This window comes from Siphateles boraxobius, unplaced genomic scaffold (genome assembly GCF_051911475.1).
Source record: "Siphateles boraxobius isolate OS27281-9 unplaced genomic scaffold, OSU_SipBor_1 68, whole genome shotgun sequence".
Lineage (NCBI taxonomy): Eukaryota > Metazoa > Chordata > Actinopteri > Cypriniformes > Leuciscidae > Siphateles > Siphateles boraxobius.
Window position 1 is genome coordinate 9,398,270 of NW_027509195.1, and position 15,653 is coordinate 9,413,922.

Here is a 15,653-nt window from a genome sequence, read left to right on the forward strand (position 1 = left end):
AATACATTACATCTACATTTCAGTGGTAACAGATAAGGTGATGATGATCATCATCTTTCTTTATTATTGTTAGCACTAACCTTACCTCAAACTAAAGCGGAGTCTCTTCGGAGCTGTCATTTTCTTAAATGAGCCGCTGCAATGTTTCAAATGAGCTTCTAACGCTAGACTAACGCCTTTATTTTCAACGCGATCACCTTGTACCCAAACCATTTCAAAACTAAGGAGCCATTTGTCCTCCGATTACATACAAGCTCCTCGGCGCCGCGTAGCGGGACTCATGTTTCGCGCTGTAGGGGATTTTAAAAAAGTGACGTGAGTGGAACCGCGGCGCCGGGGCAGTGTGTGTGTCTGTGTGTGTGTGTGTGAGCGGGAGGCAGAGAGAGATGCGACAGAGTTGCGAAATTGCAGGCGCGGCTCGAAATGGCTGTTATTTCAAATAGCGTGGCATATTTTAAACCGGCTAACGAGGCTCGGTGGTCGGTCAAGAAAATTTTTAGTTTTCGCCATCCCTAAATCGCACCTGCTGCTCATTATATACCCGTGCTGCGTGGCTGAACAGCTGATACAAATGATTGCACGCCAATTTGCATTGGGTCGTTTAGTTTCACTCGAATTAGATGGGCCTCTCTAGCGAGATTCCTATTCGTCAGTAAGGACATTACCGTTTCCTCCTTCAGGGAACGAGGGTTGCCATATATAACCGAGACATTTCCCGAGCTTTACAAAATACCTTTAATGTATTATTGCCACAAATTTGAAAAGCAAAACCCTACATCCGGACACCATTAGCAAATTTTATATGCTTGAAAGAACTCTTTATTCCCACAGGATTTTTTCCTTTGAAAACTGAATTGTTGGGTTTCACCTGACACCTTTTAGACAACAGTCACATTTGAATAGATGGATGTCATGGTTTGATAGCAGGCCTGGCAAGGGAACAGTTGGGACCTGCTCTGGTCTATCTCAAAGGTCCATCGCAAACTCACCATGACAAGGCCTGTCCAGTACAGTACAGAACAGTAGCAAACATTCCACTATTAAGAAAACAAGAGGCTCTTTGATTCCCACTCATACACAGAGCTCAAGGTGGGGACCCCTGCTTGCTTTGAAGAGAAACCCATTCTGTGAAAGCAAACTTTTCTTAGGCCGTGATGATTACAGCCTCTAAAGCTTTGGATGAAGGCCAATATATATTCAGCTCTCTGTCAGTGACCTCTTATGACCCCCAAATGACTCACCAATGCAGGTGCGGCCATCAACGTGGAGGCGAAACCCCGGGTTGCACTCGCAGTAGAACGAGCCTCTGGTGTTCACACACCTATGCTGACAGCCTCCGTTGTGAACCTGGCACTCGTCAATATCTGAGGAGGAAAAAGCAGACACATGAGGCCACACAGTGGAACGTGGTTTGATTCTTGCACAAACTTTCAAAGCCTAAGGAAACAAAGCATAAATCATTCTGACTTACTAAATTAATTTATCCACTCTAGAGAAAACTGCAAAAGTGTTCATTTAGCCATATCAGTTGCTGTTCAGATTCTTTGTAATTGAAGTAACCTCCAAAGTTTTATTTTTTATTTTATAAATCATTAATCCATAAATTTAAGCGGATTATAAATCATACACCTTAAATCATTCATTTTAGTGGATAACAATACAACTATTCTTTCTAGATTTTTTTAAAACATAAGTTATATAAAGATAACTTTTTTAAATATCTTGCAGTATATACAAGAAGATGTTTTGATTAGGAGCATTTAATTATTGTCACAATGCACATTTTTCATCCGGTCAAATCAGGAAACCCTTAACTAACTGACATTTTAGTCAGTAATTTTATTGATTGGATTAAAAGGATAGTTCATCCCAAAATTGCATTATCATTTACTCTATCTCATGTCATTCTAAAAGTGTATGAACACACAAACATAAAAGTATTTTATTAAGCATTAAAAGAACAAACATGATGATGGGGTAGTGATGACGCAATGGATAAGACACATGCCTTTGTTGTGAGAGACTCAGGTTCGAATCCACTGTGAGACACCAATGTGTCCCTGAGCAAGACACTTAACCCCTAGTTGCTCCAGAGGCGTGCGACCTCTGACATGTATAGCAATTGTAAGTCGCTTTGGATAAAAGCGTCAGCTAAATGAATAAATGTAAATGTAAACAAGCACAACTGACACATTTTTCAAAATATCTTCTTTTGTGTTCCAAAGAAAATGATGCAGGTTAGGATTGTCATGAGGGTGTGTAAATATAATTGCATTTTTAATAATTGCATTTTTGGGAGAACTATCCCTTTAAAAAGCTATAAGATTGAATTTCTGAAAGTGCACTTATGAAAATTTGGAAATGTGCAATGCGCGTAATGAGGATCTCTGAGTGAATAAGCTCTTTGTGTCCTGTCTGACTCAGGCCACATGTCTTACAATCACCATGACCTTTAAAATAGCGCTGTCTATGTTTAATTTAATTACAGTAACAGGACTTTTCCCACAGCAAAACAATCAAGTTAGGATCAGTGTTGACAATCTGAAACACAGGATTCATTTTTTGTTAATTATATATGGTGCATTTAAAAGTTCAAAACATTGCTTTAAAATATGGCAGCAGTAATAGTTAGGTGAGTTTGAATAGGTCTGACATTTTGAAAGGAAAAGCAAAGATGTTTGACTCAGTACAGTCTACCTTCATTTAATATTCCGTATATGTCATATATAATTTACGTTCCTGACCCAGTGGATCCCATTGAGTATTTAGGGAACAGATACAGAGGAGAGATAAGGGTAATGGATAGGTTTAGTACAGGTGCAGAGCTCAGAAATGTGTAGCAGGCATGTGAAAGCCCTGCTGGTAAGAGACTGTAATGCCAGCAGACTGTGTCAGTGAGTGTGTTAGTTATGCGCTCTGGGCTCTAACGGATGTACCAACTGGGCCTTGGAGAGTTCAAGTGATATTATATGGAGAAAAAAGCCTAAAAACATACTGTGGAACTGATTCAGGAAGTAGATGTAAGTTTGCTGTTTGTTTCAATATTTACTTCTGAAATAGTCTAAATGACAATTAAGGGTGAAAATAATTAAATTAGTTATACAATTAATTAATAATAATTAAATGAACAGTTTACAAAAAAATGGTCATAATTTATACAAGATTTAAATGTAGGCCCTAATTTAATTTTCAAAAATAAGAGCATTACGGGTTTGAAACGACATTAGTGTAAATAATGACATAATTTTCCTTTTTGAGTTAACTATTCCATATTTCCTTCACAGAGCAGCTTTCCCTATATTTTCACATATCATTTCAAGAGATACAGTGAAAAAGCCATGAGAGCCTTTTTAGCGGTTCAAGCATGTTAGTGCTGAAACACTATTGTAATTGTTAGGATTTTTATTTTTTATTGTTATTGCTTGTTTTAATGCTCTTTATCTATAACAAAGAATTGGCAGATGAACATTGTGGACAAACTAATGGAGGACTACATCCAGTATTACTCAAAAGGGTCTGCAAACTTTCTTCAACCTACTTTGAGCATATGCAGAAATGGCCAACGTTCTTTAAGCAAGGGTAATTTCAAGGTCAAATGTAACCCATATACAGTATTAAACTGTAGAGCCAGAGAGAGATGTTGGATGCTCACTACAATGAGGTGTCCTGAACTGCTTACATTTTGGAGTTAAATTTAAACAAACCATACTCATTTATGCATTAAATTGTCAATTTTTAATTCCACAAGTACTCCTCAGACAGATCTACTGTCTCTCCTGTGGAGGTGATTTCAGTTCATATGTGCAGGATACATTTCAACCACTTATCACATACCAATCATCTTCAGTTCATCTTATGTGTGCAGGGTTAGTTTTCATTAAGGATAATCTCACACAACCACTCCACTAGCCAGGAAGATGCAAGTGATGGTCCATTCAACTGCAGTGGTTTTACTAATTAAGACTAAATCTTAAAACTCTAAACCAGGCATTTAGACGGACTGGCTGACCCAGTTCTGATTGATCAAAGCGCTTTGATTAATTGCAATAACAGGCCAGGAGCAGAGAAGATTAAAGGTGCTCTCATGATTAATATGATATAGTGAGGACTAATAAAGCTCCATGCACTTAAAATAGAGACAGCTAAATATAATAAATATTTTTTATTATTATTAATAATATACAAAACAGTATAGTTGTGTCTTGTTGTACGATGGATTGTTTATTTTAATAGACTGCAATGGAAATTAGCATTGTAATTAGCGAAAGCTTTAAGAAAATCTACTAATATAAATCTCAAATCAATATTTCATGTCCACATATTTATTTATTTGATAAGTAGCCATGAAATAAGTGGGATAACGTATACAGTCAGCTGGTCATGATCCCAAAATAAACCCTTTCAGGCTGATTTAAGAACCCTCTGCGGACCGGCTAGCTGTATCATCTCTTATTATTTAAACCTCAATGGCATAACAACAAATCTGGTTTAGATTTCGATGATGGTTAGAGACGTTGTTATAGGCTTATGTAAATACGTAGCATGCAGTTTACTTAAATAATTGATACGAATGATGAAGCCCTTCTGTTTTGCTGCCAGACAAAGAACTACACAGCACATAGAATGTACAGCCAAGAACTAGATCAAATCCACATTTGATTTAGTACAAACAAGTAATTATCTGACACCAGGGACAAATGCATGTGACAAAGGACAAAATATTGCCATGAATAAAGACGTAAATAGGTAGACTTTTACATTAATAGTTTGTCAAATGTTAAAATATTTTCTCATGCCCCAGCTTGATATGTAGAAACAACTGACTATAAGTGACAACTATAAGTGACATTTGTAGGTTGATTTTGCCAAAAAGTTGTGTTTGAGCATCCCGACCAGCCCGACAGCAGCACTTGCTCAACCAATGGTGTGAGTTTAGGGGTGGAGACTGCTTGTCCAACCATCGACCGGAAAGCCAGGAAATGATACAAAGAAAATTGGTCAACTCTTCATTTAAAGTTACCATGAAATCAAAATTGAAAACTCTTCTTTTTTTATGGAATATTGCAGTATTTATTATAATTTATCCATGCACATCCCTTTTTTCATGTGCCCTCATAATCTTTAATCAAAATAACTTAATCTCCCTCTTTCAGCGACATCTCTTCTCTCCTCTAATGTGTTTACTGGCGTGAGGGCGGGACAACCTGTCACTCACTTGAGATCACAGCAATAGCAAACCACAACCACCCAATCAATTTGCAGATGGACAAAATCAAGTCCCACCCTACGTTTTTCTCTTGTTTGAGAAGCCTTTTCACTCAGTTATACGTCACAATAGGAAATTAAAAGACTTTTGCAACTTCCGTTTAAATGTCGCCTTTAAGTTTAAAGACCCCCTGTGGTAAAAATCAAGTTTTCAATGTTGCTTATATGTCTATGTGGTGTTTTTAATATGCTTTAAGACAAACCATGTGCAAAATCTAAGTCAAAACCGTTGCTGAGTATTTCCTCCTTTAAACTGCAGTGAACAAAAGACAGTCTCAAAAATGCGGTTTGAAATGCAAAAAGGAGTGAGATGATAAGATACCATGAAGGTAATTGAGACCACCTGTCCAGGAGAGCCTGAGGGAACCTTGATTACAAGAATGCTGTACACAACTCCAAACCTGAGCTCAGACAAACAAGGTCCATTCACAGAAGCAGGATGTACATAAACAGAAAGTTTTCAAACGAGACTTATGAAATGCAGCAATTCATTTGAGAGCCCAGCTGTGGAGCCAGCAGTGAACCATGGGCTCTCTATACAGACCCCTGCAATTCATCACACAGAATGCAGGAAAACTGTGAAAAGGAGATTGATCATCTGCAGTCGTGCATTGAGAGGAGTACAGTTTTAAATTACAAATATTATTAGTCTAACAATTTGAGAGTAATTAAATAACAAATTGCATGAATTTCAGAATATCTTAGCATTTGGTTTGTCTCCATTTGCTTTAATGACAGCAGCACTCAAGCTGAACGAACTTTCACAAGTTTGTTAAATCTGATGATCATGTTCTCCAGCATTACTTGAGATTACCCAAAGAGCATCTTGAGCTTTGATGGAAGAACGAACACTGGACCGTCTGTAGGCCAACAAAGAGTCACAAGATCAATGCCACAAATTAACTTTTTTGATTGGTGACCTAAAAGTGCAGAATCTGAAACATTTGTTCTACATTTAAACTCTGTTTATTTCCAGGTTAAAATCTCAGAAATTAAATGTGGTCTTAGACTTCTGGATCCCACTGTGCACAGGGTAATAAGGAAACCCACATTTCAACCAAAATAACAAATGTTATGTTGTTTGGCCCCTTAAAATCCTACATTGAGGTGCAGCTGGGACACTGCAATTGAAGAAGGTACAATCCATGACATATGTGAGCTTTAACTTTTCAGGTCTACAAGTTATAAAACAACAAATCAAGATAAGCTCTGAAACACTGGGTTCAAATCACTGACCTTTGCTTTGAAGTTTAGCAAAGATCTGGCTTGATATCATATGTGAACCACGCATGAATCTCGCATTACTACCTGTATTACAAACATTACAGGATTGTGTGAAGACTGTCACATTTGGTTTTCTAAGTAAGCATGGCTTAAAAATGTGTGATTTTGTGGTGCCAAAATCTAAGTTTGTCTTCCACACTGTTGGAGTAAAGAGGGCATGTGAGATAGCAAATGAGAAGGCAAAATGTTGGACCATTATTCATAAGTAAAGATGATCAGAGGAATTCTTATAGGAATGAAAAATAATGGACATCTCTGACTGCAGGCTGATTATGCCAAGCATCCTTCCTTTAATCCAAAACACGTTTCTCCTTAATCTTGCATTCCGTCTAAGAGAGCATTAGCCTGGAGCACCCTGATTCAAGACCTCAGCTCTCCGTTTAAGGTCATGAAGAAAACCTTGGAATATCTTCTTTTGTGTTCAAAAGAAGAAAGAAATGCGTACAGGTTTGGAACAACATAAGAGTGAGTAAATAATGACAGAATTTTATTTTTGGGTGAACTATCCCTTTAACTGCTTTACTCACAATGAACTTACTGTATATGACACTGTGGGGGGAAAATGGTTTACTTTATTTTCCTGTTATGTATCCAACCCCTCAGGTCCTACTTTCTGCATTCTGTGCAGGCCTCGAACCCAGGTCTCCGCTGTGGGAGGCGGGCGCTGTAACAAGGAGGCTAAAAATTACAGCCTCTAGCGTGAGTCGCTATAGCACCCTTTGAGATCAGGGTAGTGAGGTTTACCTGCAGCTCTTACTATCTGGCCTCCATTACACAGTCATCAAAACCTTCCTTTAGTTGCAATGTACTGGGACTCCTCACTAAAATGACTTTACACTTAAAACACAAGCACTTTCCTGCACAGCACCAATTTGGCAGCAGAGACAGAGAGAGTCAAATTTGAAGTGGACATTGTCTATCTGATCCATGATCCTCATAGGTGGTACAGAAGATATAACCCTGAGGGTCAACGGAAACTCACTACAAATCGTTCCAACAGACTTTATTTTTACCAAATGAATAACATGCATGTTAAAAATGTTCCTACTTTATCAAAGTTACCACTGTAATGAATTCTAAGTGGACAAATGCTGGAAGCTAGAGTTAATTTAGTAAAGCAGACTCGTGGTGTTTTAATCATTGGTTGTGCCCTGACAGTCTCTCTACACCCCCAAAACCCTAAATTTAGAGCAATTCCATAAATCAATGTCCATTAACTCAACTCTGAAAATTAGTTTTCAACACAGCCTGAAGTCTTTGTCATTTAAGAATTTAAATTAAATATTTCTAAGTTGTCATAATTACACTGTTTTAATAAGTTGCAGGTTTCTAAAATTGAGAAGAAAACATGAGTCGTCTCAATAGTATTTGGCAAACACTAATGTACCAGTTTATTATTTGTTTTGTTACACATCTGGCATCTGTTCACAGTGGAGTGAAGGCATTATCATCTCCAGTCCTTCATGGTGAATTACTAGTGCTGAATGAAGCTCCTTTTGTCACAGCCAATACATTACCAAATCATACAGCGTGATCAAATTCTGTCCCAGAACTTCTCTGAATTCACACAATCATAAAACCTATGTGTTCCACCACATTCTGGCCCTTTGAATAAAATAAAAATAAAAATTACAATCACCTGAATTACTATACAAGATCTTACAGTATATGATAGTAAATAACATTAAAAGTTATTCCCTCAAAAAGCAGAATCAGTTCAGTGAATCAACTGAATCTATTCACAGTGAATCCAGTCACACTCACCTGCCTCCAAGTGTCCTGTGTTATATCCATGATATCCATTGAAGCAGGTGTAGCAGTTCCTCTGATAGAAGCGGTAACGTGTATTCCCAGCACCAAAACCTGGGACCAGCTGTGTCCAGAAGGTAAATACGAGCACTAGCCTCAGCCAATCTGACAGCATTGTCCAAGCACAATGTGTTATAAACCTCACTCAAATAGAAATAAATAAGATCATGCAAACAAAACAAGATAAACACACTCTCAACATGTCCATTATGCAACAAGAGAGAACAACTGCTGCTGTGGGATTGAGCTATTTAAATAAGCTGTGTGTCCTGACACCAGAATCAAGTCATTTCTTTCTCTCTCTCTCCATTGACAAAATGTATTTTCTCGTGGCTATGTGTCTCCTGAAATGTCTCCATCGCCTGTGTGCAGGGCAGGCCTCCAGAGTCCCACCCTCCTGTCTGTCTCTGCTCCTCCCTCCTCCTCTCTTAGGCATTGACACTGAGACATTTACCAAATGTGTAAGCTGCAGTTCACTCAGAACAAAACAGTGAACAGAAAACTGGGAACATCTTCTGGTCAAATTCGCTTGTACTACATTGAACATTTCTTTTACTATTGGATGCAATTGAATAAATTATGGCCATTAGGAATTATTCCCAGCAGTTGAGCAAATTTGAAAATTCCTTCATGTTATAGATTATATAATATTGGTATGTGACAGACAGACAGACAGACAGACAGACAGACAGATAGATAGATAGATAGATAGATAGATAGATAGATAGATAGATAGATAGATAGATAGATAGATAGATAGATAGATAGATAGATAGATAGATAGATAGATAGATAGATAGATAGATAGACAGACAGACAGACAGACAGACAGACAGACAGACAGACAGACAGACAGACAGACAGACAGACAGACAGACAGACAGACAGACAGACAGATAGATAGATAGATAGATAGATTATGAAACAGACCTATACAGCTGTTATTGTTAGGGTGATTAAGATCATTTCATAAAAAATATGAAAATTCATGGCCTTTAAATCTCATATAGTCTTTGCTGTCACAAGCCCAGTGATTTATATGGACTTGGTTATTAATAATCTTTACATCAATTCAACTTATTGTTACAGCTGAGAAGTTAACAGAAATTCGAAAGAGCTACAAATAACCCTAGTTTTGACAAGCTGTTGGTCCAGTGCAGTGGACCCTGAGAGAAAACATGGAAAACTAATTTACAGGGGGGATCCAAAGAAAAGCTAAAATGCTGCACTTAAACAAAGTATGGTATTGACTTACAAAATCAAAATACTTAATGGAAAGTAATCCTGCCAGTCAAAACATGGCATACTGTATATGATTGCAGTATGAGATGTAGCTTGCATCTTGAACAACAGGAATCTATCCAAAGTGACAAGGATGAGGAAATACGTAGTTAAGTAAGAGGAAAAGCATGCAAAAAAGGTTGTTTCAGTTTTTCCAGAGAATATGAAGGTTGAGAGGAGTTTAAAAGGTGGAGCTGGACACAATTCAAACGTCTCTTTTCATGTGAGTTTTGTGAGTCGGGTGAAGGGAAGGTGTCTTTATCACTGGGGGTGTGCATGTCTTTGTGTCAGTGAGGCAGTCTAAAACACTTCCAGGTGTGGGTTATGGCTCATCTTAAACCATTTGATTAAATTACATTAATAATGACACATTGAGGCTTCCCCGAATTACAGAAGGCAATTTACAGATCCGCATTATACAATGGTAAAACACACAATTACTCATTCTTCAGCTATTTATTTGGAGAAAGGTTTCATGTATATCACACCGAATAGTGATTTCCAACCACTGATACCTATTAAACCTACTTAAAGGGACAGTTCACCCAAAAATAATTACTGTATATATTACTACAATAATTATATCCCTCATGTCGTTCCAAACCCGTAGGACTTTCGTTTATCTTCGGAACACATGAAGATCTTTTTGATGAAATCTGAGAGCTTTCTGTCATATGACTAATCCATATTGAGCGGTTTAGACACAAATGTATTATATGATGAAAAGATTGAATTTAGACTTTTATTCACATATAAACATTGATCAGTGAACAGAAACAGAAGTTCAACCAAACCTGCTTGACGTGCGAGAACAAACCTCTTGCAGAAGCTCAAACGTGCTGCGTAACACACGAGAATGAACCTCATTGGTTTTTGAGGAAGCTCAAATGTACTGCTTAACACGAGAATGAACAACATTGATTCTTGTGGAAGCTCAAACATGCTGCTTAACACGAGAATAAACCTCATTGTTTCTTGCAGAAGCTCAAACAGGCTGTCTAACACGCAAGAATGAACATCATTGGTTCTTGCTGAAGCTCAAGCGTGCTGCTTAACACGAGAATGAACCTCATTGGTTCTTGCAGAAGCTCAAACATGCTGTCTAACACGCAAGAATGAACATCATTGGTTCTTACGGAAGCTCAAACGTGCTGCGTAACAAATGGTTCTTGAGGAAGCTTAAACGTGGCGTGTAACACATGAGAATGAACCTCATTGGTTCTTGAGGAAGCTTAAACATGCGGTGTAATACAAGAATAAACCTCATTGGTTCTCACCCGTCAAGCAAACAAGCTTGAGCTTCCGTTTACCATAAAAGATGTGTGAGTTGATGAATGTTTATATTTGAATAAAAGCCTAAATTCAATTTGTTCATCATATAAAGCGATCGTGTCTCTTCAGAAAATTTTGACCAAATCGATCAATTCATATGGATTATTTTTTATCTTTATGAAGTTTTTGAAGAGTCAAAGTGCAGTTGTGCAGCTGCCAACGCAACAGAAATCTTTTAGAATTCATCAAAAAGATCTTCATATGTGTTTCCGAAGATGAACGAAAGACATGGGTTTGAAACGTCATAAAGGTTTAATTTTCATTTTTGGGTGAACTAACCCTTTAAGTAGAGTCCAGGGGATTATGCCGTAAAGTAGCTAAAATACCCTAAAAACTAGGGCTATCAATCAAAGACAACATTACATAATATGCTAAGTATGCTGAGAAGTAATCAAATTAATCGAATATAAAAATATTTACTGAGAAAAGCCATCAATGAAGAAAATAAAGATACCATGTAAAATCATGTAAAATTGACCGTCCTGAATAAAAACTTCTAATGAGACTAATTACCACAAAACTACTAATAGATTTTAAAAGGGGCTTATTGTGATTCTTCTAATTTTTCAGTCCCTAAAAAATAATAATAATAATGTGCGAAATAATGTGTGTAAAGTTTTATGGGGATGACTTCCGTAGCAGCAGAATATATGTGCTGTTTAATGGGTCTATTTTCCATATGTATTTCCATATGTTTTGTTAAACAGTGAATTAATATTAATGATCAAACTAAATGATATTCAGTATAATAGGAGCTAAAAGTGACATTTCTGATTTGGTGTTGATTGAAGAGTTGAAGAGCCTTACTGATGACACAGTAGGGGTAAATAAGATACAAAATGTTGGGAAACACTGGAAAAAAACACTGATTGTAAAATATCCCTTTACTTAAGTTTTGCATAAATGAAAATGTGAATGAAAAGCACCTGCTCTTTTTTTTCTGAAATCAAAATCATTTATCCTAAATAATAGATTAAACTAAACTGAGCATAAAATCATTCCCATTAAATTACAGCTAGCTTCCCAGATGCTCTGTTTAAGCAGAAAAGAGAGTACAAAAACAATAGTTTCTCCTACATAGATCTAATCTCTGAGAGACCACATGTGTCTTGCTCCAGTATAAACTCACAGAGCAGATACAGCGTACTGCCTTAAATCTGCAGAAGTACTTGAACGGTCAAGGCAATTGCGATTGATTCTGGTTAAATATCCACATGAAGAACCGGGCTTTTCTTAATCATTTTTTTATGAGTGCAGCATAACTCTAAAGTGTATTCGGAAATCCATTCTGCCACAATAAACTACAGTGTGAGATATCAATCCTCGAACTGAATCTTCTTGCCATCTGACTGGCACAGAATTACAAGAAAAAAAGTTTTCCATTCTCAGGACATTGCATTTTTTAATGATCTTCATTAAGACATGAATTAAGCTCAATAGACCATACATCTTGCAGCCGTGAAGCCGTTCCAATAATCCCTCCAATGATTGACCATAAATCATATGGTGTCTCGGATAAGCAGTTAAGGAAGTTACGAGGAAGCTGTTTTTATATAATCCATCATAGGTGCTGTATTTGGATTGAATGCCAAGCAGACTGCCAGTTTCGGCTCAGCTAAATATTTAGATCGTTGCCATTTAGCTTTAGAGATGTGCCAGGCAACTTGTCGGTGATCCACAGAAAATACACAGCTATAGTTCATATAGTTACTGAACGTGCTGCCTTATAATTTACAACCAAAGACTTTCGCAAAATGGATGCTTCAACAGGGAGTCTGCCAAATATTGTTTGATCTCAAACACATTTTTGTGAACAACAAAACAAAGTGAAACAAGACACTAAAAACAAAACGACACATCCATCTATTCTCCAAACGCTTGTCCTGGTTGCAGGGATGCTGCACAAAAAAGTTTCCTTCCTTGTCCTGAAAGAGGTTGAAAAGGACACCAAAGGAAAAGTTCTGAAACTGCCGTTCAGTGCCATCACTTCAGTCAGTGATTTGGTTAAATCCATTGCTCACAATGCGGTCCTTAACGTTGGAAGTATCCCAGAATCTCTTCTGTCTTTTCCATGGATCTTTGACCTCTTGGGAGATTAGAAAGGAAGAAATATTCCTTACATTTATGACGGCATTCTCTTGCCAGCAGGACTGATCTCAGAGCGAACCTCATATGCAATAAAGCCCAACTCAGGTTGAGGGATTTTCAGCTCATCTTAATGATCTGCATTTAAGAAGTTCTTTGAGAGGAACTTCTTAGAGATACTATGCCCTGCAACCATTAGCGTGAGATGGAAAATTGGTTTGCTATGTATGCTGGTTGCTCAGGGGCAAAGTGGCTTCTCAAAATGGACTGAAGCAGTTCTGAAACACATAAACAGAGTCATGCTTCTCCACATATCTAATATAGTTGTCTGTATAGTGTAGTCAGTGCACATGTCAGTTGAGCTCAACAATATTTCCTTTGATTAATGATGAGAAGAAAAGACCTAAATTTTTAGCCGACATCTAATGCAAACCGTGCATGTTATCTTGATTCATAATATCGTCCAAACCTCCCTTTTTATCTCAAAAGCAAGTCTTATTGATGGACTTATAGAGGGCTCAAGTTTCAGTGTGTCGATGGCAGTTTTGGACTCATCCATCACCCATACAGATGTGAATGAACGCACAGTACTGTATACATGCACAATAAACCATTTAGATAAATAAACTGTAGCCTTAGAAGTATGTATTCACTGTGGAATGTCTTTATGAAAACAGTTTTGATAACCTTTCTTTATCCAACACACTTTCTGGGAAGAAAACTCCTACTGTAGAGAAAAATGTTATCAGAAGTCCAAGATAATTTGACTATGTAGTTTCATTCATTTCACTCCTTAAACAAATGGTGTGGATACAATACAATATAGTAATCATAATGGAATCATTCATGTGGCAATGAATGTCGCATTCATTTCCTGTAACACCTTTAAGGATATGAAGATTGTGAAAGTATATTGTTTAATACATTATACCAGAGCAACCCTTACATTGCTGCAAGTCAAACTCCTATGTCTCTAAGATATGCTAGGGATGCTTTATTGTGTAGTTGCTAAGGCATTGCTAGGTGGTAGCTAGGTTGTTCTGGATGGAAACTAGGGCATTACTTGGTGGTTGCTAGGGTGTTTGTGGCTTCTATAGCACTTGAAAGATTGCTAGGGTGTCCTGGGTGTTTACCTGGGAGTTAAAAGGTGTTCACAAGGGTGCCAATGTGGTTACTATGGCGTTACTAGGTGGTTCCAGGTGATTAATATGGCATTGCTAGGATGTTGGTGGTTGCTAGGGCATTGCTAGGTGGTGATAGGGTGTTCAGGGTGATTACTAGGGTGTTGCTAGGTGTTTGTGCTTTCTAGGGTACTGGTGGTTGCAAGGGTGTTTGTGGTTGCAAGGGTGATTATTACGGAATCTCTAGGTGCTTCTGAATGGTTACTAAGGTATTGCTAGTGTTTAGTAGCTAAGGCATTTCTGGGTAGTTGCTAGAGTGTTCTAGGTGGTTACTAGGGTGTTGCTACAGTGTTTGTGGTTTCTAGGGCACTGATGGTGATTGCTACAGAATTTTTAGGTGCTTCTGAGTGGTTACTAAGGCATTACTAGTGTTTTGGTAGTAGCTAAGGCATTGCTAGGTGGTTACTAGAGTGTTACTATGGTGTTTGTGGTTTCTAGGGCACTGGTGGTTGCAAGGGTGTTTGTGGTTGCTAGGGTACTGCTAGGTGATAGCTATGGAATTTGTATGTGCTTCTGAGTAGTTACTAAGGCATTGCTAGTGTTTTGGTGGTAGCTAAGCCATTGCTAGGTGGTTTGCTAGAGTGTTCTGGGTGGTTACTAGGGTGTTACTATGGAGTTTGTGGTTTCTAGGGCACTGGTGGTTGCAAGGGTGTTTGTGGTTGCTAGGGTACTGCTAGGTGATTGCCATGGAATTTGTAGGTGCTTCTGAATGGTTACTAAGGCATTGCTAGGGTGTTGGTGGTTGCTAAGGCATTGCTAGGTGGTTGCTAGAGTGTTCTGGGTGGTTACTAGGGTGTTGCCAGTTGCTAGGCTGTTACTAAACAGCTAAGTCCACACTAAAGTCTCTATGATAATCTGCAAACATAGTAAGTCAAATCAAAAAGCCTTAAGACTCATATCCACAATAAGCCACATGATTTGAGGTCACACTCATTAAATTTTGCCTCGCCTAAATTGTCTGGAAGAGGAATACTAATTCAAGCACTTTAGCAAGCACCACTAACAGACACAATGTTAACAAAACAAAATTAATTCTGAAACCATGTACTTCTTGTGTTATCAGTAACTGGCCTAAATAGAGGTTGCATGGTATGAAGTTCTGGACAAAGACAGATAAATGAATGAGTACTCCAAAGGGCTTCACCCCTTACCCAGTACTAAAAAAGGAACTTTTGATGTCCTAGTAGTTCAATGAGTGTCATTACAAAGTCAAGGCTGTCCAATCTAATGAGAGACACTTCAGGTTTAGGACACTAGCCAGAATCCACAGACCACACCTACAGTAAGCACTTTAAAGCAGATCTAATGTAGCAGGGAGTGTCTGTCTGAACTCCTGCATACTTATTAGGCATGCTTGGGCGTATCCAACTGGCACCTGATTGGCGTGACATTTTCATTCATTTTTTTAAATACAAA

General features: G+C 37.9%; 1 protein-coding gene across 3 annotated transcripts in view; it reads right to left on the reverse strand.

The window, feature by feature from the left end:
* Positions 1-15,653, reverse strand: part of megf6a (multiple EGF-like-domains 6a) — an 81,275-nt gene that overhangs the window by 42,178 nt on the left and 23,444 nt on the right. For 2 of the 3 annotated variants that reach the window (XM_077214622.1, XM_077214621.1), the window contains exon 5: positions 1,242-1,364. In XM_077214622.1, the coding sequence (XP_077070737.1) occupies positions 1,242-1,364 (123 nt within the window). Of the gene's footprint in view, positions 1-1,241; positions 1,365-8,313; positions 8,727-15,653 lie in introns of those variants that run through there. The other variant, XM_077214623.1, reaches the window with a different exon arrangement.